Source organism: Carcharhinus amblyrhynchos, chromosome 6, assembly GCF_965287045.1.
Source record: "Carcharhinus amblyrhynchos chromosome 6, sCarAmb.v2.hapA, whole genome shotgun sequence".
NCBI lineage: Eukaryota > Metazoa > Chordata > Chondrichthyes > Carcharhiniformes > Carcharhinidae > Carcharhinus > Carcharhinus amblyrhynchos.
This window is the reverse complement of record NC_137329.1, coordinates 72,605,194-72,632,607: the sequence shown is the minus strand read 5'-3', so window position 1 is coordinate 72,632,607 and position 27,414 is coordinate 72,605,194. Positions and strand designations below refer to the sequence as shown.

General features: G+C 42.6%; 1 protein-coding gene across 8 annotated transcripts in view; it reads left to right on the top strand.

The window, feature by feature from the left end:
- The first annotated feature begins 3,450 nt into the window (after positions 1-3,450).
- Positions 3,451-27,414, top strand: part of tbxas1 (thromboxane A synthase 1 (platelet)) — a 222,379-nt gene continuing 198,415 nt past the window's right edge. For 2 of the 8 annotated variants that reach the window (XM_080190622.1, XM_080190629.1), the window contains exons 1-2: positions 3,451-3,623; positions 19,021-19,146. In XM_080190622.1, coding sequence (XP_080046748.1) covers positions 19,043-19,146 — 104 coding nt within the window. In that variant the 5' untranslated portion in view covers positions 3,451-3,623; positions 19,021-19,042. Of the gene's footprint in view, positions 3,650-5,744; positions 5,797-13,849; positions 13,871-14,305; positions 14,325-19,020; positions 19,147-27,414 lie in introns of those variants that run through there. The other 6 variants (XM_080190624.1, XM_080190625.1, XM_080190623.1 and 3 more) reach the window with 6 other exon arrangements.

Below are 27,414 nucleotides of genomic sequence, written 5' to 3'. Positions count from 1 at the left end.
TTTTCAACTATTTCTTGATATCACATGGAATGAATTGAGCTTGATGACAAGTGGCTTCTGTGAAACTGGAGGCAGCCAAGATGGATCATCTATTCGGGCTTCTGGCTGAAGATTGTTGCAAATACTTTAGCTTTGATTTTTCACTGTTGTGTTGGGCTACCCCATCATTGAGGATGGGGTAGTTGTAAAACCCCCTCCACCTGCTGGTTGTTTGATTGTTCACCACCATTCATGATAGGATGTGGCAGGACTGCAGAGTTTAGACCTGACCCCTTGGCTTTGGGGTCACTTAGCTTTGTTCATCAAATGCTGCTTCTGGTTTGGCACATACATAGTCCTTCACCAGGATTACACCTCATTTTTAGGTATGAACTTTGGTATATGACCCAATGAGGGCTTTACAAAGTTGATTTATTTAACCTTTGTTATGAAGTTTTGATGGATACCCTTCTATTGGGTTTTGGAATCTATTACTGCCATTTGAAAGAACTTCACTGTTGACTTCATCATTAGGTTTCACTGCATTTTCCCCAGTCCAAAAACAGATAAAACCTTTCTCAAAAGGGTGCAGGAAAAAAGCTTTGCATTCAGAATGGTTCGCTTTTACATCAAATAACAATCAATTCCCTCATTTGCGTGAAGGCTTTCCGTTATAACAGACAGAAATGGGAGTTGGGAAGGCCATTTGTTATCTGAAATATTATATTTTTACTGTCTGTTATATATCTTTGTAATTTGTTGTGAATCACTCAAAAAATAAAGACAGATGCCAACTGTGATCTAGTTCTAGATCGTGCCTTTGTATTGATTTTCTACTGACGTTTGCAAAACAGGAACAGGAATATTAATAATGCAGGGTTGCCAAGACTCACAATCTCATTAACGATTTATTGACTTTGTACCGTGGTTTTAACAAGTGTGATTTGCTAAGAGCAGTAATGGACATTTCTCCCTGCTCCCACCCATTTCTATTTCTACTAATATTGTCATCAAAGCAATCTCCCAAATGTTAAATAAATCACTAACTAATTGATTGCTTGTACAAATTTGTTGCTGAAATAGTGCACATAAAAGGCATCCAGTGAGATAGTGGTTACCCTGATCAGGTCATTTCATGCTATGTATCATAAACAAGCCTAAGGCTATTACTTTTCGGACTTTAAAAGTGTCAAGTCCACCTTAGATTACCCTGAAAGGGCAAGGAATCTCAAACATTTGAGCAACAGGTGAAGCTAGATATTTCACATTACTACTTTGTAGTAGCAACATGAATGGTATTTGCCAGTACCAGGATGCTACTGTCAAGACAAAATGATGTTCTGCGCAAATGAATAATGTGGTACATGAATTTCAATGTTGCTGTGCAGCTAGGTATGTATACCATAAGTCCTAAAGACTGGTGGAACATATCAAATAGCATGTGTCAACCCCTGTTCACAACAAGTAAAACACAGACTGTACCCAACCAGTCCATGCTTGCAAAAGTCAAAACACAGCATCCAACGTTTGATGTGACTCTGTGATTGGACAACATTTGTTACATAATCCTCAGTGTGCTATGAATTACATTGACATTTGCATGTGCTGGAAGTTACATATACTAATACACAGGGTATTATTCATTTGCAGACAAAAAGAGTATGCAGTCATTGTGCCCATTTCAATTGAACAAAATATGTGACAACCGTTCACTAACTCGTTCCTTAGATCAATGCCTTGAGCAATCAGTGTCAAACCACCTGGTTTTAATTTCAAACAACACTTAGCAGTTAATTATCAGTTAACCATCAACTGCTGCATTCACCATGTCAATACATCTATCCATCTATCTACTTGCTAACCTTCTCATACAGTATAAATGGTTGCTTTCTATTCTTGCAAGTGTCCAGATGACTGCAGGATGAAAAGTCTTGACGTCTATTTTTCAGTAATGCCAATTGCTTTTTGTTGGCAATTCTGCTAATGTTTACTCCAGGAAAAAAGTTCAAAATTTTCAAATCCCAATAAATAATCAGTAATACTAGCACCAGCAACATTGAAGTTCCATTTTAAAGTTTATAAGACCAATTTGGACAAATTGAAATCAGTAAGGACAGGTACATAAGAACATAAGAACATAAGAAATAGGAGCAGGAGTAGGCCATCTAGCCCTTCGAGCCTGCCCCGCCATTCAATAAGATCATGGCTGATCTGTTGTGGCTCAGTTCCACTTTCCCGCCCTCTCCCCATAACCCTTAATCCCCTCTCTTATCAAGAACCCATCAACCCGCTTCTTAAAAATATTTAGCGAGGCAGCCTCCACCACTTCAACGGGCAGAGAATTCCAGAGATTCACCACCCTTTGAGTGAAGAAGTTCCTCCTCAACTCCGTTCTAAACCGCCTCCCCTTTATCTTGAGGCTGTGCCCCCTAGTCCTACTGTCTTTTTTGAGCGGGAAGAGTCTCTCCACCTCTATCCTATCCATCCCATTCATCATCTTATACGTCTCAATGAGATCTCCCCTCATTCTTCTAAACTCTAACGAGTACAAGCCTAGTTTATTCAGCCTCTCCTCATAGCTCAACCCCCTCAACTCCGGTATCAGCCTAGTAAACCTCCTCTGCACTCCCTCCAGGGCCAAAATATCCTTGCGCAGGTGCGGCGCCCAAAACTGCACACAGTACTCCAGCTGCGGCCTCACCAATGCCCTATACAGCTGCAGCAAGACCTCCCTACTTTTATATTCAATCCCCCTCGCTATGAAGGCCAGCATCCCATTTGCCTTCCTGACCACCTGCTGCACCTGCAAGCTGGGTTTTTGCGACTCATGCACAAGGACCCCGAGGTCCCTCTGCACCGTCGCCTGCTGCAGTTTTTCGCCACGTAAGTAATAGTCCTTCCTACCAAAGTGGACCACCTCACACTTGCCAACATTAAATTCCATTTGCCATTTCCTGGCCCATTCGCCCAGCCTATCTAGATCCTTCTGCAGACTCTCCACACCCTCCGCACAATTTGCACCTCCTCCATGATTATCATTAACACCTGTGCCCCACAAGGTTGTGCCTTCAGCTTCTTACTATACTCCTTATACACTTACGATTGTGTGACCAAATTCTGCTCCAACTCCATTTTCAAGTTTGCTGATAAAACCGCTGTAAATGATCCTTTTAACAGAACTTTTTCTTTTTCAAAATGTTGTCCTGCTCCCTCTCTGGTTTCCATCATATTTATTTTCAGCCTTAACGACGTGTTTTAATATACTTACTATTAGTTTTCACCAAGTTGCTCAGTAACAGCAGCGTTCCTTCACACCTCAGTCATTTGGCGATGTGCCCTCACCTGGGGGCTGATAGACAGCGCGCAGTGTTGTGTGGGAGTTGTAGTCTTTCCCCCCCGCCTCCCGCCTGTGCCGTTGTGAAGGAGGAGGCTGGACTACAACCCCCAGAAGGCTATGCGCACAAGGCGATGGGCAGAGTCGGGCCCGAGAAGGAAGCTGTAGCTCTGAAGTGAGGGCTTAGCTCGGGGGCTGGGGGGTGGCTGAGGTGGTTTGCAGCAATATTCACTACTAAACTCTGATTCTACTCCCGGACAACAGCTCCCTCCCGCCCTGTTGTGGTTCCTCTCTTTGCAAGGTCATCCGAGTGAGTGTCTGTGTGCGCACATCCAGGTTTGAGAATTGGTTAATTGATTAAAAGCAAAATATTGCGGTTGCTGGAATCTGAAACAAAAACAGAAAATCTCAGTATTATCTGTGCGATTATTTAATGACTGATCTGCGTCTTTAAATAGATTAGTGCAAGTGAATTTGGATTTTATAGACCTTTGACAGCATCTTTGGGGAGAGAATAGAGCCGGTTTGGAGCCAGGAAGAACTTTTGTCAGACCTCTGAAATACAGTGAAAAGTATTTTTTTTGCAAGCTATAAAGACAAAACATACTGTTTATAGAGTACATTGGGTTGAAGGAAAGGATAGGATGCAGAATATAGGGTTGTAGTTACTGATAGGGTGAGAAGAAAGATCGGTTTAATTTGTGATAGGACCATTTAAAGGTCTGATGGTAGCAGAAAAAAAGCTGTTCTTGAGTCTGTTGGTTTGTGTCCTCAGACTTTTGTATCTTTTTCCAAATGGAAGAAGGTGAAAGAGAATATATCTGTATTGAGTGCGGTCCTTAGTATGCTGGCTGCTTTGCTGAGGCAGCGGGAAGTGTAGGCAGAGTCAATGGATGGGGACGCTGCTTTGGGTGATGGACTGGGCAATGTTCACAACTTTGTATGGTTTCTTGTAATCTTGGTCAGAGCATGAGCTATGCCACTCTGGTGCATCTGGAAAGGATGCTTTCTATAGTGCATCTGTAAAAATTGGAGAGACTTGTAATGGATATACTGAATTTCCTTAGCCTCCTGAGAAAGTAGTCATTCATGCACTTTCTTAACTATAGCGTCAGTGTGGTGGAGCCAGGACAGGTTGTTGTCAATCTGAATACCTAATTGTGTTATATAATTGTGTGGTTGCATGATTGCTTTAAGAGCTGCTCATGATTTGATGGTGATGTCAATGGGGTGTTTCACAGGCTCCTACTTAGTTTCGTAGAATACCGATGGTGCAGATGGAGGCCATTTGGCCCATGAATCTGCACCAACTCTCCATTTTACCCAGAATCTTTCCCTGTAACTCCATGTATTTACCCCACTAATTCCCCTACCCTGGTAATTTAGTGTGGCTGATCAACCTAACCTGCATATCTTTGTACTGTGGGAGGATCCTGCAGTACCTGGAGGAAACCCATGCAGACACAGGGAAAACATGCAAATTCCACACACAGTCACTTAGGGCTGGAATTGAACCCGGGTCCCTGGCGCTGTGAGGCAGCAGTGCTAACCACTGTGCCAGAGTGCTGTCCTTGATGGGCATTTTGTACTCTGTGCAGGCAACAGCTCCTGCCATAGAGTCACAGTGATATACAGCATGGAAACAGGCCCTTCGGCCCAACTCGTCCACGCTGATCAGGTTTCCTAAACTGAACTAATCCTATTTTTTGGCCCATATCCTTCTAAACCTTTCCCATCCATGTACCTGTCCAAATGAATTTTAAATGTTGTAACTGTACCCTGCCTCCTCTGGCAGTTCATTCCATATAGATAGCATTCTCTGCCAAAAAGTTGTCCCTCAGGTCTCTTTTAAATATTTCCCCTCTCATCTAAATCTGTTGCCGGTATTTTGAATCGACATGTGCAAACCATAGGCGTAATCTTATCGGCCTGCTGCAACTGTCATAGAAATTAGAAACAGGAATAGGCCACTTGGCCCTTTGAGCCTGTGCTATTATTCATTATGATTGTCACTGATCATCAAATTCAATATCTTGATTTCCCTGTTTTACCCCCATTTCCCTTGATCCCTTTAGCCCCAAGAGCTGTATCTAATTTCTTCCTGGAATCAGACAACGTTTTGTACTCAGCTACTTTCTGTGGTAGTGAGTTCCACACAGTTACCACTCTCTGGGTGAAGAGATTTCTCTTCACCTCGGTGCTAAAAGGTTTACCCCTAATACCCCTAGTTCTGGACTCCCCCACCATTGGGAGCATTCTTTCTGAATCCACGCTGTCTAACCCTGTTAGAATTTAATAACTTCTATGAGATCCTCTCTCACTCATCTAAAATCCAGTGAATATAGTCCTAACCGATTTAGTTTCTTCTCATATGACAGACCTGCCATGCCAGGAACCAGCCTGGTAATCCTTTGCTGTACTCTCTCTACAGGAAGGACATCCTTCCTCAGTTAAGGACACCAAAACTGCGTGCAATACTCCAGGTATGGCCTCACCAATGTTCTATACAATTGCAGTAAAATTCCCTACTCCTATTCTCAAATCCTCTTGCAACGAAGGCCCATAATCGGTAAGGAAGATAGTGTGTGAGACTAAAAAAATGATTTATGCTGGGCATCAGCCATAGTTTTAGAAAAAAACAGGTCCAATTTCTTACATGGTTCAAACTGAAGATGAGCAAATTAGGTACTGTCAAGCTGACCAGTTTTTGTTGTCTTGAAATTATTTCTTCTGATCATCTCCATAAACACACTGCAGCAACTCGCCAAAACTTCAACATCATGTCCCAAACCCACAAACTGTACTACCCAGGATGACAAAGTCAGCAGATGGATGGGAACGCCACCACTTCCAAGGTCACTTTTAAAACACCTAGGTTCCTGACTTGGAAGTTTATTGCCCACCGTTCTTCTGTAGTTGTAATTTCAGGTTCCTGGCACTCCCTCTCTGATATCACTGTCAAAATACTTTCATCTGCAGCTGAAGAAGGCAACTCATCGCAACTTCTCCAGGGCAAGGGAAAATGGGCAATAAATCCTTCTTTGTCAGTGATGTCCATTTCCCAAGAAGGCTTGTGAAGAGCAGAAATACTGGCATAGGTCAGTTGGGTTGAGTGATCAGCTAATCCAAGTCCTTCAAAAAGCCAGATAGAGGAAAAAATCCAATCAACACTGATAAACCTCCAAATAGTTGGGTTTTGCATTCCTTATAGTATATGTTCATAGAATTATGGAACCCTACAGTGCAGAAAGAGGCCCTGTGGCTCATCGAGTCTGCACCAAACACAATCCCACCCAGGCCCTAACCCCATATCTCTACATATTGTATCCACTAATCCCTCTAACCTACACATCCCTGGATACTAAGGGGCAATTTCTTAGCATGGCCAATCAAACTAATCCGCACATCTTTGGACTGTGGGAGGAAACCCACACAGACACAAGGAGAATGTGCAAACTCCACACAGACAGTGACCCCAGCTGGGAACCGAACCCAGGACCCTGGAGCTGTGAAGCAGCAGTGCTAACCACTCTGCTACCGTGCTGCCCTTGTTCTTGTTACTTTGTGTTTCTGTCCAATTCTTTGAAGGATGGAAACAAGTAGCGGAGGCACAGTAGTTAGTGCTGCAGCCTCACAATGCCAGAGACTAGGTTCAATTCCAACAATGGGTAACAATGGTCTGTGTAGATTTTTGCGCATTCTCTCCATGTCTGCGTGGGTTTCCTTTGGGTGTTCCGGTTTCCTCCCATTGTCCAAAGGTGTGCAGGTGAGGTGGATTTGCCATGCTAAATTGTCCCTTAGTATCCCAAAACGTGTAGGGTAGGGGGATGAGAGGAGTAAATACTTGGGGTGTAGGGATAGGGCCTGGGTGGGATTGTTGTCAGTGCAGACTCGATGGACCAAATAGCCTCTTTCTGCACTGTATGGATGCTGTGGATTCTAAGTTTGCCAGGTGACATACGAGATAAATTTTGGATATCTTATCCAAAAACAAGAAGTTACAGTTACATAGCACCTTTAAATTGATACAATATCTCAACACACTTCAGAGGCATGTGATTAAATAAAAAATGGACCCTGGGTCAAAGAAAAGGACATTAGGATGGGTGTCAAAAGCTTGGTGGAAGTGGAAAGTTTGAAGGAGCACCTTGAAGAAGCTTACTGAGGAAATTTCAAGAGCTAGGGGCCTCAGCACCTGATGGCATTGTCGCTAATAATGTGGCAAAAGAAGGAAGGGGATGCACAAAATGCGAGAATTGGAGTAGTGCAGACAAGTTAAGAGTTGTCAGGCTGGAGGCAGTTCCAGAGTGGGGTGAGATCTTTGGGGGATTTAAACACAATGGTGAGAATTTTAAAATCGAGGTTTTGCCAATGTTGGATAAGGAGCACCAGGGTGATGATTAGAATTTGGTGCAAGTTAGGATCCATTTAGCAGAATTATGGATGAACGTGAATTTATGGAAAGTGAAAAATTGGAGGTATGCCAAAAATTGATGATAGGAAAGCTATGGCAGATGAGAACTAGAAACTATCATTACCATGAAAGAAGTAGTGTTGGGCAAGTTAATGGGGCTAAAGGTAGACAAGTCTCCTGGCCCTGATGGGATGCATCCCAGGGTACTAAAAGAAATGGAGGGAGAAATAGCGAATGTACTAGTTGGCAGATGGAGTACAATCTTGGCAAATGTGAAGTCATCCATTTTGGTAGGAATAACAGCAAACTGGACTATTACTTAAATGGTAAAAAATTGCAGCATGCTGCTGTGCAGAGGGACCTGGGCGTCCTTGTGCAGGAATCTAAAGGAGCTGGTTTACAGGTGCAGCAGGTAATTAAGAAGGCAAATGGAATTTTGCCCTTTATTGCTAGAGGGATGGAGGTTAAAAACAGCGAGATTATGTTGCAGCTTTATAAGGTGCTGGTGAGGCCAACCTGGAGTACTGTGTACAGTTTTGGTCTCCTTACTTGAGAAAGAATGTACTGGCACTGGAGGGGGTGCAGTGGAGATTCACTAGGTTGATTCTTGAGTTGAGAGAGTTGGCTGATGAGGAGAGACTGAGTAGACTGGGGCTATACTCATTGGAATTCAGAAGAATGAAAGGAGATCTTATAGAAACATATAAGATTATGAAGGGAATAGATAAGATAGAAGCAGGGAAGTTGTTTCCATTGGCGGGTGAAACTTGAACTAGGGGACATGGCCTCAAAATAAGGGGAAGCAGATTCAGGACTGAGTTGAGGAGGAACTTCTTCACACAAAGGGTTGTGAATCTGTGGAGTTCCCTACCCAGTCAAGGAGTTGAGGCTACCTCATTGAATGTTTTTAAGGCAAGGATAGGTAAATTTTTGAGCAGTAAAGGAATTAAGGGTTATGGTGAGTGGGCAGGTAAGTGGAGCTGAGTCCACCAAAAGATCAGCAATGATCTTATTGAATGGCTGAGCAGGTTCGAAGGGCTAAATGGCCTACTACTCTTAGTTCTTATGGTCTTATGACAGGAGAGCATTAGGAACTGGTCCATTCACACATCAGGGCAGGAATAAAGAACATGCCTTCATGATTCATTGACAGGAGTTTGTGTCTGTCCACAGCAGTTGAGTAGGAATGCACAGCTTGATGTCATGCATTGGCGTCAATGCCTATCTGTACTGTGGCACAGTGGTTAGTGCTGCTATCTCAGCACCAGGGATCCAGGTTTGATTTTGGCCTTCGTTGATTGTCTGTGTGGAGTTTGCATGTTCTGTCCATGTCTTGGTGGGTTTCCTCCAGGTTCTCCAGTTTCCTCCTGCAATCCAAAGATGTGCAGGTGGATTGGCCATGCTAAATTGTCTGTTAGTGTGCAAAGCTATGTAGCTTAGGGAGATTAGCCGTGAGAAATGAGTGGGGTTACAGGGTTTGGATGGAGGAAAGGGCCTGGGTGGAAAGCTCTTTCAGAGAATTGGTGAAGAATTGAACTGGAGGACTTCCTTTCGCACTGTCGGGATTCTATAATTGTAATCTTTGTGAGTAAGGTCACCAGTCTGCTGTAGTCCCATTGCTGACTATCAGATTTACATGTGAATTCAATACTGACATAACTGCCTTAGTGGCCAGCAGGTGTGACCTCTCTGGGTGGCATCCTTTTGAGTGTCTTCAGTTACTAGTAAGTAACTAATTCCAGTGTAAATGCTTCAGACAGTGTGTACGATCAGAAGTTGATGCAACTAAGATAAAGCCATATTATATCAAAGAAAATCTTGGGATACAGGCAATGTTTATATTGGCGTATTTGTTATTCACCCCTGAGAAGTTGGTTTTAGTCCTTCAATTTGTGATACTTTGCATAACTGAGGTGTTTATTAAGCTTCTGGTGAAAACGTCAGAGTGGAGTTGCATCTTTCCTGATCATTTGAATTCTGGTTCCTGTCTGTAAAGAACCAGATTTATTGAATTGAGTTTCACAATTTACCCTGGTGAGATTTGAACCCACAACTGCGAGGTGACCCATTTCATTATTGGGAGCCATTCCAATATGGGAAAAGATATTTCGGAACCTAGATTCAGAGTAAATCAAGAGAATAGGTATCATCACTTAAAGATTCTTTTGTTACAGTAGAGGGCACTCCACCCCCAAAATATCAGTGTGGCTGCATTGCTTCAGTGCCAGAAGATTGCAGGTTCAAGCCCCATTCCAGTCTGACATTCAGGACAGTACTGAGGGATTACTGTAGGAGGTGATGCTTTTCCAATGAGAAGTTTGAGTCTGCCAATGCTGGTGAATGTTACAGATTCCATTGCAGCACTCAGCAGAAAACCAGGAAGTTCCTGGGCAACATTCTTCTCTCAATCACTGTTCTGGGACATTGCTGGCACAGTATTGCTGCTGCATTCAGCTACGTAACAACCATAGTGTTTCGAAAGTAGTTCTTTGTATGTTGTGCTCTGAGAGAATTCAACTGATCCTGTGCCAGGTTTCTGCAACTAAGTTATTTATTATAGATAAGCGTCCATCAAGACCATGGACTGTGCTGTTGATGTGATGTATAGGACGGAACATGGTCTCATCCGAAATAGCTCAGTGAAAATTACATAACTTGCAAATAAAACCGCTCAGTATAACATTAATGCATTTCTTTATAATTAGAAATCAATTGTTTATTTTCATTATTTTCTCCTTAACCCTCTTACCCTCCCATTCTTGTGGATTCTACTGCAAGGATATAGTTCCACAAGTGGTATCTGTCTTTTGGCACTATCCTCAAATGGTCAATGTTTATTTGTGAGTCTTAAATAAACTTTAAACTTAATCTGTTATTAGTGGCATGAGTAGGTTTACATTAACACTATAATGAAGTTACTGTGAAAATCCCCTAGTCTCCACACTCCTGTTCGGGTACACTGAGGGAGAATTTAGCTTGACCAATGCACCTTACCGGCACGTCTTTCAGACTATGGGAGGAAACCTACAGAGACACAGGGAGAATGTATAAACTCCACACAGACAGTTGCTTAAGCTGGGAATCAAAACCAGGACCCTATGAAGCAGCAGTGCTAATCACAATCCAACAGTGATTGTTGACAGATTATTTGACTATAGATGGCATTACAACCCAAGCAATGGCCCTGTTCCCTAACTAACACCTATTTCCAAGAGGTCACTGGGTTGATTTTCCCTTCTTCAGCTCAGGGTATAAAGGCTTATTGTAGCAGCCCTAACTACTGGCTTACCTGGGTAAACTGACAAAGCCTTAGAATTCAGATCTTCTCTTGCCAAAAAATGAAAGTAGGATAGGTACCGGAAATCTGGGAAATCAAAAACCCACAGAAATTTGGCAACTCCACAAATCCAGCAGTACATATAAAGAAAGGAATACATTACCAAAAATCCTACTCTGACCTGCTTCACTGGTGTCTGAAGATGCTACGTGTGAACGTCTGATAAGAAGGGATAGAGCAGGGAAAGAGAACAGAAAGAAAATCAATGGTGTTGGTAGTGATATATTGGTATGGATAGCAAACTGGCTAACAGGAAATAGAGAGTCGGGATAAATGGGTCATTTTTAGATTGGCAAATTGTAATTTGTGGAGTCCCACAAGAGATCAGAGCTGGAGCCTGAACTATTTAAGGTCTATAGTAATGAGTTGGATGAAGGGACTGATTGTATTGTAGCCAAATTTGCTGATGGCACAATTATAGCTCAAGAAGCAAGTTGTGATGCAGATACAGAGAATCTTCAGAGGGATTCTGACAGGTTATTTGAGCGGGCAGAAGTTTGGCGGAAGGAGTATAATGTGGGAAAATGTGAGGCTGTCCACTTTGGCAGAAATCCAAAATGTTATTTCAACAGAGGCTGCAGAATTCTGCAGTATAGAGGGATCTGGGTGTCCTTGTACACAAATCACAAAAAGTCAACGAGTAATTAGGGAGGCAAACCGAATGTTGCCAGGAGATGGAGTTTAAAGGTACAACTTTGCTACAGCTGTGTAGTCCCACTGCATAGCTGGTGGGACTATACCTCAAGTGCTTTGTACAGTTTTAATTACCTTAAGGAAGAACATACTTGCATTGGAAGCTGTGCAAGAGAAAGTTTATTAATAGGCTGATTTCTGAGATGAAAAGTCTGTCTTATGAGGAAAAGATTGGGCCTCATGCTCATTGGTGTTCAGAGCGAGAAGTGGCCTTATGGAAAAATGACATTCTAAGCGGACTTGACAGGGTTGATGCTGAGAGGATGTTTCCCCTCATGGGGTAATATAGAATTAGGGAAAACAGTTTAAGAAAGAGGTCTCTCACTTAAGATGGCTACAAGGAGGATAATTGTGTTTGGAATTTCCTTCTCTGTGTCATTGATCATAAACAAAGCTGAGTTGACAAGGCTAATGAGGGCAGGTAGGAGAGTTGAGTTAAAGCCACAAGCAAATCAACCACGATCTATTGAATGGTGAAGCAAGCTCAAGGGATTGAATAGCCTCTATCTACTCCTGCTCCTATTTCTAATGTTCTTGTGAGCAGTAAAGTGAATAGGGTGGAGGACAGGAGGTAACAAATTGGCAGCCCTGATGATAGCATCAAACATAAGGAATATGGTGAGACATATAAAAGAGATAGAGTAGGTAAAGCAGGTTGGCCAAGTTGGAGAAAGGGGAGTGGGAAAACCTGGCAAAGTTGCACAGATCTAATGGCCCAATATTCTGGGGAAAGGAAGAATCAGATCAATCTCAGGTGGACAGACTACCTGCCATTTTTGCCAATGTGATTACACAAAGTGATCAGTTTGTTCAGCCTGCCTCAATCCACAGGTTAAATCTACATCTCCAGGACAGAAACCAACATATGTAAGGGACAGGAAAAACTCATTGATCCATCCATTTGCTTCCACAGTTGTAATTCTTGCTGCACCACAATATAATGCGACGGTGCAGAGGGACCTCGGGGTCCTTGTGCATGAGTCGCAAAAACCCAGCTTGCAGGTGCAGCAGGTGGTCAGGAAGGCGAATGGGATGCTGGCCTTCATAGCGAAGGGGATTGAATATAAAAGTAGGGAGGTCTTGCTGCAGCTGTATAGGGCATTGGTGAGGCCGCAACTGGAGTACTGTGTGCATTTTTGGGCGCCGCACCTGCGCAAAGATATTTTGGCCTTGGAGGGAGTGCAGAGGAGGTTTACTAGGCTGATACCGGAGTTGAGGGGGTTGAGCTATGAGGAGAGGCTGAATAAACTGGGCTTGTACTCGTTAGAGTTTAGAAGAATGAGAGGAGATCTCATTGAGACATATAAGATGATGAATGGGATGGATAGGATAGAGGTGGAAAGACTCTTCCCGCTCAAAAAAGACAATAGGACTAGGGGGCACAGCCTCAAGATAAAAGGGGGGTGGTTTAGAACGGAGTTGAGGAGGAACTTCTTCACTCAAAGGGTGGTGAATCTCTGGAATTCTCTGCCCGTTGAAGTGGTGGAGGCTGCCTCGCTAAATATTTTTAAGACGCGGGTTGATGGGTTTTTGATAAGAGAGGGGATTAAGGGTTATGGGGAGAGGGCGGGAAAGTGGAACTGAGCCACGACAGATCAGCCATGATCTTACTGAATGGCGGGGCAGGCTCGAGGGGCTGGATGGCCTACTCCTGCTCCTATTTCTTATGTTCTTATAAACACTCCACCAAATCAAAAGACATATGATCTCCCGAGAAAGGTAAAAAAAACACTGAAACCCTGGCCAGTTTAGACAGGGGAAGAGGGGTAGACAAACTGGAAAGTTGTGATTGACTAGTTAAGTTAGTTAGTTTTCTATGTTTTAGCTTTTCAAATCTCCAAGAAAATCCTCTCCAATCCCCTTACATGATTAAAATTAGTCCAAGAGACTAACAGTGACCCTATTAACATTTTAAGAAGCCTCACAACACTTTCTTACTGTGTTTACAACTTCTTACTGTGTTTACCCCAGTCCAACGCTGGCACCTTCCTATTAACATTATCAGGGAACTTATATTTTGTATAAGATCTCCATCCCAGCCAGCAAGGAACGGACCTAGCTCTCAGTTGAAGGAATCCAGTGAATCTGTTGAATGAAGCTTTGTATTTCAGAGGTAAATTGGATTTCATGTTTTTATGTGGCGGTAAGGTACTGCAGGATTAGTGTGTGTGAAATCATGTAGTTATGTTAGCTATTTATGCCAGCAAGCCATGAGGTGAATGACCAGTCAGTTTGTTTATAAGTTGAGGTAAGAATGCCAGAAGAACTTTTCTATATATTGTTATGGGATCATTAACATCCATCTGCACAGACAGACTGTTTTAATGTTGAGCCCAAGCAAAATAAACTTTGCAAGTTACTTTTTGAGGTTGCCTTTAAGCACTGTGGTCAAAGTCCAAAGGTTATGGATTCCTCTGTGCATTTTTCATTGCTCGGTAAATATACCCAATCACACTGTTCCAGCTGCGATTGATTAATGACAGAGTTGAATTTGGAGTAGAGTTCAGGAAAATAACATAGACGGAAGAACTAGATGTTGAGATTTATTCCAATTTTGGCTTCTGCTGGTAAGAGCTAAAGGTGTGGATGCTGATTAAACTCAGTGATGATGCATGACAGCATTCAAAAAAAAAATGAAAATTCACACTATTGGTCGATTTTTTTTTTTCTTTTGCTTTTCTGAAGATGGTAACTTGGGTTGTCAACCGTTCAGGATTTCCATGGAGTCTCCAGGAATTAATCTCTAGGACCCTGTTGTGTTAAAACATGGGGAAAGCTTTAACATTTCTGTGAACACTTCTGTTCACTCGTTTTTTTGAAACATGTTGAGCATTGCTTAAAAGGCTGTTTGACTAATGGTCAAGAATCACCCAATTGTTTTATGGAGATCTGTTAACTTTCCAGTTGGCACAAGAAAACGCTATACTATGATGACCGGTGACGTGTGGTGTGAAACTTCTCCATGGATCAACACCTTGATGTGCTGCAATGACTTGTGCATTCTGATGATCGCATGATTGATGTTTCAGGAGCTCCTTTCACCTTGTAGAGCCACCCATGGCACAAAAGTCAGGCGAGATGTCAGACGAAGTGCAGTCTGAAAAGTTCTCAAAGGTGGAATAAGCCAAGGATTACTGGTTCTCATTGGCTGTGAAGGTTGAAGGAGGCTGTGGTGGTAAGGTAGTTCCTGGTCATTGTGGTTTGATACATTGCTGAAATCTGACCAGTAACCTATCAAGACCATGTGAGCAATGTTAGCGCCCCAAGGTCCGCACGTTAAATGAAGTCACTTGCAGGCTTTTAACAGGGTCCATCTGCCAAATCTTGTGGCAACTGAGAATTGGCAATAAGCACAGATCTTTGATCCTGGGCGTCCCTAGTCAAAACCAAGACTTAAATGTGGGTAGCATGATTGGGAAATTTGGCCATGTAGTTGATAGTGAAGAGGATAGCTATCAACTCCAGAATAGTATCAGTGGTTTGGTAGAGTTGGCAGTGAAGTGACAAATGGAATTCAATCTGTAAAAGTGTGAGGTAATGTATTTAGGGAGAGCAGACAAAGCAAGGGAATATTTAACAAATAGAAAGACATTGAGAGGGGCTGAAGAAATGAGAGACCTTTGAATACATTTCCACAGGTCCTTGAACATGGCAAGACAGGTGAACAAGGTGGTCAAGGAAGCATACTGGGATACTTTGCTTTATTGGGTGAGGTATTGAATGTAAAAGCGAGGTTTTATTGATGAAACTGCAAAATGTGCTGGGGTAGGCCACAGCTGGAGTTTTGTGTACTGTTGAACCATCAAATTACAGGGAGGACATAATTGCTGTGGAGGGAATGCAGAGGAGATTTACAAGAATGTTGCTTGGGCTTAAAAATCGCAGTTATGAGGAGAGATTGTATAGGCTAGGGTTGTTTTCCTGAGAACAGAGGTGGCTAAGGGGTGTCCTAATTGAGGTATACTAAATTGTAAAGGTAGACAGGAAAGACTTGTTTTCGGCAGCTGAGGAATCAGTTACCAGGGGCATAGATTTAAGGAGTTTGGTAAAAGGCCTCGAGGAGACATCAGGAAAAACATTTTCACCCAAAGGGTGGTGGGTGACTGGAATTTGGTGCCTGAATTGGTGGTTGAAAGTGAAACATTCAGTTCATTTAAAAGGTACCTGGAACTGCATTAGAAGTGCTGTAACCTGCAAAATTACAGACCAAGTGCTGGGATTAAAATGAGCAGCTAGTTTCTCTTTTGTATTTTGTGGCTGTTGCAGACCTGATGGGCTGAATGGTCTCTTTATGCATCACAACTTTTCTATGATTCTAAAAATCTGGATATGGGTAACATATGCAAACAGATCGTTGGAGACATGTGTTTCATTGGAGGTGTCCTTCAGCAGCAACACCTGTGACTTAGAATATTCTGAAGAGAACTACTTTGATCATCTTAAATGGGGAAGGGGCTAGAAAAGGTATCCTAAAGTTAAGCTGTCTTATTTGTCCGGGCTGGAGGAAGGTACCTAGCAGGATTACTATCTTTGTGGGCGAAGAAAACTCAAACTTTTGCAAATTGGAGCAGTGGATAATCTGTTTTCTGAAAAGAAGAGCTATTATAACTCCAAATTGACATCACTGCCCTCAGGGAGACCTACTTTCCTGTCTGCTGAAGAAACAAGCAGGGGGGGATACACCTGCTGAGAAGGAAAGGTACACAGCAACTCTTATGCCTGTGGAGTTTTTTCTGTTCAGAATATGATTTCATATGCACTACTGGAACTCCCTAATTGTACAAATGAAAAACTTTTTTAACCATAGAATCTATACTGCAGAAGGAGGCCATTTGGCCCATTGAATCTGTACCAATGTGCTGAAAGAGTACCCCTGCCCGATCCCCATAACCCCATGCATTTACCATGGCTAATACACCTAACGTATTCATCTTTGGGCTGTGGTTGGAGACAGGACCACTCAAAGGAAAAACATGCAGACACAGGATAAGCACAAACTCCACACAGTCACTCAAGGCCAGAATCATGCGGAGTTTGCGCTTCCTTTGCGGCTTAGCCATTGTCAAATTGTCACCACCATCAATGTCTTCAATGCTTATGGCCTGATCATTGACTGACAAAGATGGCATGGAATAGGCCTATTCTGATGTGATCTTGACAATGACCTCACTGATAACCTTCTGGGATACTTTAATGCCAGGCATAGCTGGGAGTCCAAACTGTGGAGTGGGCAATTGTGAAAAAACACAAAAACAAAAATCCAATGCACATTGCATCCTCCTGCTGACAGTGTGCTCAGCCTGCTCTCATTATAATAAATACCCTATTTTTTTCAAAAATATAAAACCACATGGCGATGTCCTAGATCAAAGCATTGGCACTTCCTAGATTATGTCAGTGTTTGGATAAAATATCTAAAAGATTTCTGTGTCCCATGTGAGAGAGACTAGAACTAACAGGACACAGTTTAAAAATGAAGTTTTTTTCCTCCAAGTTGCAGGCTGGAATTCTTGGTCTCAGAGAGCAGTTGAGGCAGGCTTATTGAATATATTCAAGCTGAGTTATAGAGATTCTAGAATAGCAAGAGAGTCAGAAGGTATAGGGTGTAGAGAGGAAAGTAGAGTTGAGGCCACAATCAGATCAATCATGATCTTATCCAAAGGTGGAGCAAGCTTGAGGGGCCGAATGCCTACTGCTCTGAATTCACATGTTTGTCTTTATCACTCGATCCTTGCTGGGGATTGATGCTTTCTGGACAGACCATTAAATTGTTTAATCAGTGAGAAACGTCTACTTTGCATCAGGATGCTTAAAGCTGCAAAATTCCAAGAGGAAGAAGATCAATGTTTTAGCCTTAAGACAGGCCAACTGAGAAGTAGAATTCCAAGTGCAGTTCACAAACAATCTGAAAAATCTTCACACGTCCAACACAATGCCAGAACAGTGCGATCAGATAAAGTCAGCTGTACTAGACATTTGTGCCCAAATCACTGGGTTTGAGCTATGTCTTCACCGGGACTGGTTTGACTAAAATGATGCTCAAATATGTGATTTGGTGGAACAAATTGAAGCAGCCTTCATTTTGTTGCATGCCAGAACCCAAGATCTCAACTTAAGACAGCAGCACATCAACATTTTAAGACTTGCCCATAAATCAGGAAGATAGAGCCTGCGAAATCCAACAGTATACACTGATTTACATAACAGATGAAACTTCTTTGTAGATTTATCGAGATGGATAATTGACAGTTATCTCCCAGAGAAATCGTTCCACTGAATGTATTTATAATGAGAAAAGGCTGCAACAATGAGCAATCATCCAAAAATATTTCTCTGTTCATCAATTCTACCTTATGTTCAGTTGATAGAATAGAAAATGCCTATGCTTGTAGTCTTGGCTAAGCTGTGATGAATAATTCTGCTATTGCATCTTTTCAAACACTATGTTGATTCAATTGTGATGGGCGTGGGGGCCTAAGCTCATTTAGAATAGAATTGTAGAACTGCATTGCACAGAAAGAAGACATTTGACCCATTGAGCTTATTTTGGCTCTTCAAAAAAGATATCCAATTATTCCCACTCACTCCCCTGCATGTTCCCTAGAGACCTACAAATATTTCATTTTTAAGTCCAGAACTAATTCCCTTTAGGAAATTACTATGCATTGAATCAGCTTCCACCACCTTTTCAGGATCATAACTGTAAAATAAATCCTCCCATCTCCTCTCTGGTTTGTTTGCCAATTTTCTTAAATCTGCCTTCTGAGTACTGACTGTTCCTTTAAGTGAAAACAACTGTTCCTTATTTATGACATCAAAACCTCTCAATTTTGAACACACCCATTAAATCTCTTGGTAACCTTCTCTGCTGCAAGGGGAATGTCTCAATTTTTTGGAGTGCCTTCACAGTCCCTCACCTTGGTGTCATTCTAATAAATCATCTTTGCACATTTCTGATATAAGAATCCATATTTGCACAATGAGCACATGTGGACTGTGTCTTGGTGTTTGTAGAATGCCCAAAGGAGAATTCTTTCCTCCAGGGAACTGGGGAGAAAAAATGTCCACAATTTCTGAACGGGGACTGTTTTGTCAAATCTGTTCTGCGTACTTAGTTGGTAAATTTTAATATTCACTTTCCTATGCCTGTTTAGTTTCCTTTCCCATTGACTTGCATATTAAACAAACTGCCTTGCTGAACATTGCTCAGTCAATTCAGCATGTGGTGAGGTCCATTACTCCTGTGTTTTCAATATTGTGCAGGATTCGGACAGAAACCCTGAAGATGGAACCTTTGACAGATCTGAGGGTTCTAGCTGCTTCGATTGAGCTCACTGGGACAACAGTTTCTGTTGGGCTGTTTGTACTCTTCCTTAGCCTTTTGTATTGGTAAGTAGTTTGAATGTCGTGTTCATTTTATTTGTGATTTTCGTTACAATATTACTTTATTTTCCATCAGAATTGGCTTTGGATGTGTGGCAGAAACTGCCAGTATCATTCTTGAATCTAGTCATCGATCTGACGGTAAAATACACGGAAGTTACAATGTGTGAGCCCACCACTACAGATAACTGCAAACTGTATGAAGAACAAATACAGTCTAATGTGAAGTCTGGTTTAGAAAGTTTCCCCAGGTAGATGACCTGAATTCCTGTTGCCTGTAGAACTGTGCCCCAGTACAATGCAATGTTTTTAATAACAGAAGTGTCACAGACCCACTAGCAAATGGAAGTTTGTAAATGTGAACTTGTACACCTGTACAGTGTTGTTGGGTAGGGTGACAGACCCAAACATTGGTGGGATAGTCTCCAATCTGTGTGCCAGAGTTCTTGTTGTGCAGACACTGGTCTCACACCTGTCCTTGTGGTGTAATTATACCTGTATATTATTGTCAACTGTTTTCAGACTATTCATCGTTTTATTTGCCATCTGCCACGTAAGAACCTTGCTCCCAAGGCATTGTGTGACTAGCCATGAAGTAATGGACAAAGGCTCATTCCCATTCCCTCATTCACAGTGCCCGCCCACCCTGGGTTAGAAAATGCTGCACCTCCATTCAGCAATTCTTGGCTCAGAATGTGGACTAAGGTTAGGAACTCATGATGTGTAGGATCATGGTTCAAGCCAGACCCAGCACCCTTTCTTTGGCATTGTGCATTGATACAGTGGCTTGGTTTACACACAGAGGTGACATCTTTTTCCACATGGAAATCCAGTTAACAGGGTTAATAACTGAATGTGATGTTAACAAATTTTTCATCATACTGATTCATAAGATCATAAGAACAGAAGAAATAGGAGCAGGAGTAGGCCATCTAGCCCTTCGAGCCTGCCCCGCCATTCAATAAGATCATGGCTGATCTGTCGTGGCTCAGTTCCACATTCCCGCCCTCTCCCCATAACCCTTAATCCCCTCTCTTGTCAAAAACCCACCAACCCGCGTCTTAAAAATATTTACCGAGGTAGCCTCCACCACTTCAACGGGCGGAGAATTCCAGAGATTCACCACCCTTTGAGTGAAGAAGTTCCTCCTCAACTCCGTTCTAAACCGCCCCCCCTTTATCTTGAGGCTGTGCCCCCTAGTCCTACTGTCCTTTCTGAGCGGGAAGAGTCTCTCCACCTCTATCCTATCCATCCCATTCATCATCTTATACGTCTCAATGAGATCTCCCCTCATTCTTCTAAACTCTAACGAGTACAAGCCTAGTTTATTCAGCCTCTCCTCATAGCTCAACCCCCTCAACTCTGGCATCAGCCTAGTAAACCTCCTCTGCACACCCTCCAAGGCCAAAATATCCTTGCGTAAGTACGGCGCCCAAAACTGCACACAGTACTCCAGCTGCGGCCTCACCAATGCCCTATACAGCTGCAGCAAGACCTCCCTACTTTTATATTCAATCCCCCTCGCTATGAAGGCCAGCATCCCATTCGCCTTCCTGACCACCTGCTGCACCTGCAATCTGGGTTTTTGCGACTCATGCACAAGGACCCCGAGGTCCCTCTGCACCGTCGCCTGCTGCAGTTTTTCGCCACGTAAGTAATAATCCTTCCTACCATTATTCCGACCAAAGTGGACCACCTCGCACTTGCCAACATTAAATTCCATTTGCCAGTTCCTGGCCCATTCGCCCAGCCTATCTAGATCCTTCTGCAGACTCTCCACACCCTCCGCACAATTTGCCGTTCCACCAATCTTGGTGTCATCAGCAAATTTCGACACCATACACTCGGTTCCCTCCTCCAGATCATCTGTATAAATGGTAAATAGCTGAGGCCCCAGCACCGACCCCTGGGGCACTCCACTAGTCACCAACCGCCAATCCGAATAACACCCATTGACCCCCACTCTCTGCCTCCTATTTGACAACCAATCCTCTATCCACGCTAACACCCTACCCCCAACTCCATCATTTAATCAATTTCCCCTGCCTTTTGCTGTACTCAGTATATCATCCAGTAGGGAATAGAATATTTGAGTAATGTTTTTTTTCTCTGCTCACCTCCCACCCCATTACAACTAGTTCTAATTGTTGACTGCCATCAAACTATTAGGGTGCATCCCAACTTCGGCTGTCCTCATCACACCAAAACATGCACGTATGTTTTCTAACAGGGATAGCATTAACATTTGAGCCCCACCCTGTAAGAAGAGAAAAAATGCTCATTGTTCAGTGGGAAAATGAGGATTGGCGAAGGGAATGATGATAATACCCAAGCTGGCTTGTGAAGCAGAAACCAAGACACAGAGCTTTTCTTTGAGACAATTTATTGACTTTGTTCAGTCTCACAGCTCTCCCCTACCCACCCAGTGTCCTAGCTGTTCCCTATTTATATAATAAGTCTCACCACACTAGGTTAAAATCCAACAGGTTTGTTTGGTTTCACAAGCTTTCGGAGCATTGCTCCTTCATCAGGTGATCAGATTTATATATGCTCAAAGTACTTAATTAAACAATACCCTTCACTTGTGAATCCTAACAATGTAACCAACATGCCACCCACAGAAAGGAGAGACGAAGATATGGGAGAAGAAATCAAGACAAATATTTGAAAGGGAAAAAAATAATGTTACCTGCCAGCTTGCATCGCTGTATCACTGTATCCTCTGAGTCAGTGGTTGTAGGTTCAAATCAAACTCTGGAACGTTGAGAGCACAGCCTAGGCTGGGATATCTGTACAGCTGTAAAGGAGTGTAGTACTATTCTTCAGGTGATACAGTAAACCATAATCTCGTTTGTCTGCTTTGTGGCCATAAATGACCAAGAACTGCTATTCAGATTAGGGTTGCTAACAGTGATTAAATGTATTCCTGGAGGTTTCATCACATGACTTGCCCGCAAGCTGCAGACATTCGTTGGTCAATATGTCTGTCTTGTGACGTTTACATCCCTACTCCAATTGGAAAGCAGAAAGACTCATTACCCAACTGTTTGACTGTCAGATGGAGGAGTATATATTCTTGACGACCTGGTCAATATTTATCTCTCAACCAACACTACCAGAAGCAGACCTTTTCAATTATCTCATTGTTTTTTGTGTGGCATCTAGCTATGTGCATATACTCTGCTGCAAAGATTCTGCTTCCAAACAGCACTGTAAAGAGGTTTGGGACCTGAGGCCTTGTATAAGTGAGCATTTCCTTTCTTTTCTCCACAGTGCTAAACAGTTCATATTATTAGTTGTGTTCCCCAATTTACATTGTAGCATTGAAGTGGTGCTTCCTGAATAAAATCATATGCACATTCACAACTTCATCTTTTCTATAAATTGCTTTGCCAGATACGAGCTTGTCTGCAGCCTGATTTTGAGTGACATCAGCGATTTGTATTAACTCCTAGGATTTTATTGTCTCTTGAAAATACTGCTTTCATATAACTCATAAAGCATAGAAGTGGCTATTCAGCCAATCATGTTGGTGCTGGCTCTTTGAAAGATCTATCCAATTAGTGCCACCCCATGGTCTTTCTCCATAGTCTTACAAATTCTATTTTTTTCAATTATTTATCCAATTCCCTTTTGAAAATTAATATTGGACCTGTTTCCATTACTCTTTCAGGCAGTTTAATTCAAGTCATGACAACTTGTTGCATCTGGAAAAAAAAGTCTCCTTATCTTCCCTCTGGTTATTTTGCTAAATGTGTAATGCTGTACCCTCTACCTACCATCCCGACAATGGAAACTGTTTTTCCTTATTTACTCTTATCAAAACATCATGAATTTTTTGCCCATCTGGCTAGAATAGATGTGAAACATGTATCTGGCTTGCCCAGAAGTGCGATTTCACACTGGCTGGCCAGTTAGCAGCCACCTGGTATGACCACACGATCGATGAAAGGCTGAATGCTGCTGGGGGTGGAAGCTGGGTAAAGGAAGAATGCAGGCTGGTGTTTCCAATGTGCTGCCTCGGGACAACTGGTATGGAGGTGCAGACCTGTAAACAAAAAAAAATCGCTATTAAAACTGTGCCATGAGTGTCAGGGCAGCCCAATCATAAAGACATTTGTTACTTTTATTTGAGCCTTGCCTTTCACTCCATCCTGGATTGTGATTGCAGCTAAAACATAAAGGTCACCTTGCCAATTGGCCTGCCAATCAACTTCAAAGACAGATAGGCAATGTAAAATCCCAGATAATTGCTGTCTAAATAATTTAAGTTGGCTTCTTGGTTATTGGACATACTTCTGACTCTTGCGCTTGCGTGTGCCTGCTGACCAAAATATCGTGCAAGAAAGCGATGGTCATGCATCATGATGTCAATGTGTTCTCATGTAATTTTACATACTTAGCGTCGGGCGTGCCCCAGACATTATACATAAAATTCTGACTTATGCAATTTACGAGTGGGATATAAAATTCCCTCCATACTTTGCAGTTACCAGCAATTTTCTTGTATTTACAGACAAAAATGCCGCCTTTAATTGTTCCCATCCTTCTCTTCCTGCAATGTAAGATGCTTATTTCAGAAAGACAGGATTATGTGGGGGAGGGAGGGATTTACTTTCCTATAGAACGAACACTCACTGTTCATTGAAAAATGTCGTGACATCTTCATTATCATCTCTGTGGTGAACGGACACGAGTTCAATATCTCTCCCTAAAGCCAGCACTTCCATTAATGTTGCAGTTCATCAGAGTGTCAACCTAGACTGGACCTAAATTTCCTTGTGGGTTCCACCAGACTTCTGCTATAACTGTTGGTAGTTGGAAACAGACTTTACGGTTTCCTATTCGACCTTGTTAGTAATGAATTAGTGAGAAAATACAGGTACCAAATGGGTGAAGAGTCACTATGCTGAGAGCTCTTGTGGTGTTACTAGCCTCTTAGAAGGGCACCAGCGGATGCCACTAATTGTGACATGAGGGAGAGTGGGATAGTGTTGGGTTGGTGGGAAAGAAGGAGGGGACACATTCAGATCAGGGAAATCATGATCCAGATACCAAACTTTTTAGAAGCTTGTACAACTTGCTTAAGGCTAAAGTGTATTATTCAAGAGTTTGCATTCAAGACCACTTTTAATGTATCCAAGAAACCTTGACAGAAAAATCACAAATTGAGCAAAATCCTGACCAACATTTCACTGTCACAAAAATATTATAAAGTTAAGGAAAATGTCTTCCGTTATATCCAAGATGTTAATCAGCTTAAGTTTGAAAACATATTCTTCACTATACCCTCACGTGATACAAGTCCGCTAATTTCTTCAATGATGTGGTTATTGTTTATCATTGTTTTTTTTAAAGTGTTGTGTTTTCTGTTCAGGAGACTTTTATAATTTTGTAGTACAGGAGGTTGATATTTGATTCATCATACATGTGCTAGCCAGCTCCCCTCCTGGTGGCTGTTTCTTTTGCATAGCCTGCAATTCTTTCCTTTTCAAGTGTTTACCCAATTCCTTTTTGAAAATTGCGATTGAATCTGCTGCCATCAACCTATTAGGCAGTACATTTCAAATGTAACTATTTACTGCATAAGTAAATTTCTCCTAAGTTTCTGCCTTGTTCTTCTGCAAGAAATGCAGATACGATAGTGACTTCTAAGGGGCATCTTGACAAGTATGGGGCAACACAGTGGTTAGCACTGCCACTTCACAGTGCCAGGAATCTGGGTTTGATTCCTAGCTTGATTCACTATCTGTGTGGAGTTTGCAAATTCTCCCCATGTCTGCGTGGGTTTCCTCCAGTGCTTCGGTTTCCTCCTACATTCTGAAAGGGAGGATGTGCTAATTCGGTGCATTGACTCGAACAAGTGCAGGATTGTGGCAACAAGGGGAATTTCATTGAATTGTTAATGTAAGCCTTACTTGTGACTAATTAATAAACCTTTACTTTAATGGATGGAATAGAGGCATGTGGTCCCAAAATGGGTAAGGGGTTTTAGTTCAGTCGGGCAGCACAGTTGGTGTAGGCTTGGAGGGCTAAAGGGGTTGTTCCTGTGTTGTAATTTTCTTTGTTCTTTGTTTATTCTTTGGTCTTAAATTTGTGTCCTCTGGCTAGAGCTGGCAGATTTCTGCCACGTGGACTGCTGCCGACTATGGCAAGGTTTGTAAGACATAACAGGCTATAGGATGAAGATAGGTAAAATCACCAGCTCCGATGCAACCCCCACCGATGAGTTCAGTGCATTCTATGCCCGTTTTGAGCAAGAGATCAACAAGAGCAAGTCCTCCATCCCGGAAGCCTTGGGTGAACCTGTATCTGAAAGTTGCCATTGCCAGTGCCAGAGCAGCTTTCTCAAAAGTCAACCAACGGAAAGCAACTGATCCAGATAGCGTACCCAGACGAGCACTCAGGTCCTGCGTGGACCAGCTGGCAGGGGTATTCACAGAGATTTTTAACTCTTTTTACACCAATCTGTGGTCCCTATCTGCTTGAAAAAGATAGCCATCATCCCGTTACAAAAAAAAGCTAGGCAGTGTGCCTTAATGACTTTCATTTGATGGTTCTGACATCCATCATTATGAAGCGTTGGAAAGGTTAGTCATGGCACAAATCAATCCCAGACTGCCTGGATCCACTACAGTTTGCCTATTGCCACAACAGGTCCACAGCAGATGCCATCTCCCTGGCCCTACACCGAACCATGGAAATGTAGATAACAAATACAGATTCCTGTTCATAGGCTACAGCTCAGCCTTTAACACCATTTTCCTACAAGAATCATTTCCAAACTTCATGGCTGGGGCTCGGCTTCTCCCTCTGTAACTAGATCCTAGGCTTACTAACCCACAGACTGCAGTCTGTAAGGATCCTCAACACCGGTACTCCACAAGCACCTAACTTTGCGTCCTCAGCCCCTTACTGTATTCCTTACACATTTTTGACTATAACCAAATTCCCCTCAACTAGATTTTCAAGTTTGCTAATGACACCATTGTTGTGGGTCGGATCTTGAACTGTGTTGAGACATAATGCAGGAAAAAGTTTCTGGTGAACTGGTATGATGATAATCTCTCCCTCAATGTTAACAAAACGAAAGAGATAGTCATCGACTTCAGGAAGTGTACTGGAGGGAATGCCCCTGTCTACGTCTATAGGGATGAAGTAGAAATGGTCGAGAGATACAAGTTTTTAGGTGTCTAGATTAGCAGCAACCTATCCTGGTCCCTCCATGCGGATGCTATAGTTAAGAAAGCCCAGTGCCTCTACTTTCTCAGGCAACTGAGGAAATTTGGCATGTCTGCTACAACTCTCATCAACTTCGACAGATACACTATGGAAAGCATTCTTTCTGGTTGTATCACCGCTCTGTCCAAGACCACAAGAAACTATAAAAGGTTGTGAATGAAGCCAGTCCATCATTCAAACTAGCCTCCCATCCATTGACACTGTCTACGCTTCCCGCTGCCTCAGAAAAGCAGCTAACGTGATCAAGGACCGCATGTACCCCAGACATAATCTCTCCCCCTTCTTCTGTCGGGAAAATAATACAAATGTGTAAGATCACATACCAACCTCCTCGAGCACAACTTCTTCCCTGCTGCTGTCAGACTTTTGAATGGACCTACAGCGCATTAAATTGATTTTTCTCTACACCCTAGCTATGACCTGGATACAATATTGGAAAAATTCAGTAATCTCACATGAGTGAAGATGCAGTGAATGCATCTTCAAACAACATATCCTACCAATTGTACCAGTAGCCATAGCTACTACCACAATTAGAACATCCCCACTGCCAACATATCTGTGGATTACAATGTGCCAAGGGACTTGCAAGGTGTCACAAGAGTCCAGCAATCTCTCTGTTACAGTTGTTTAATTTTCATCCTGGAGGAGTAGCAATGACTGCTTGGAGCACAATCCTATTGCCTTCAAGAAGGTAGTATTCATCCTGGCATTTGCCAGTGCCCTTGCTGGTGCTTCTCATTCAGTCAGCCCAGACTGTTGCTGCCAATGCCAAACAATGCTATCTTCCAGGTCTTCTAAGCTCAGAGCTGTTCAAAAGCATCCTCCAAGACCATCTACAGTCTACCTAACTGAAAGTCAGCAGCCACTAGGGGTACACTGGAACAGGCAATGAGAACAAGTGTGAAGGGAATGCACAAGGTATGTATGGCATGTTTTGATTTATAAATTTGGTATCGGATCTTTGTTGAGGTAGCTTTTATTTTTGCATTGTGGCCAAGGAAACAGTGGGATGGTCAGTGACAGAGGGTG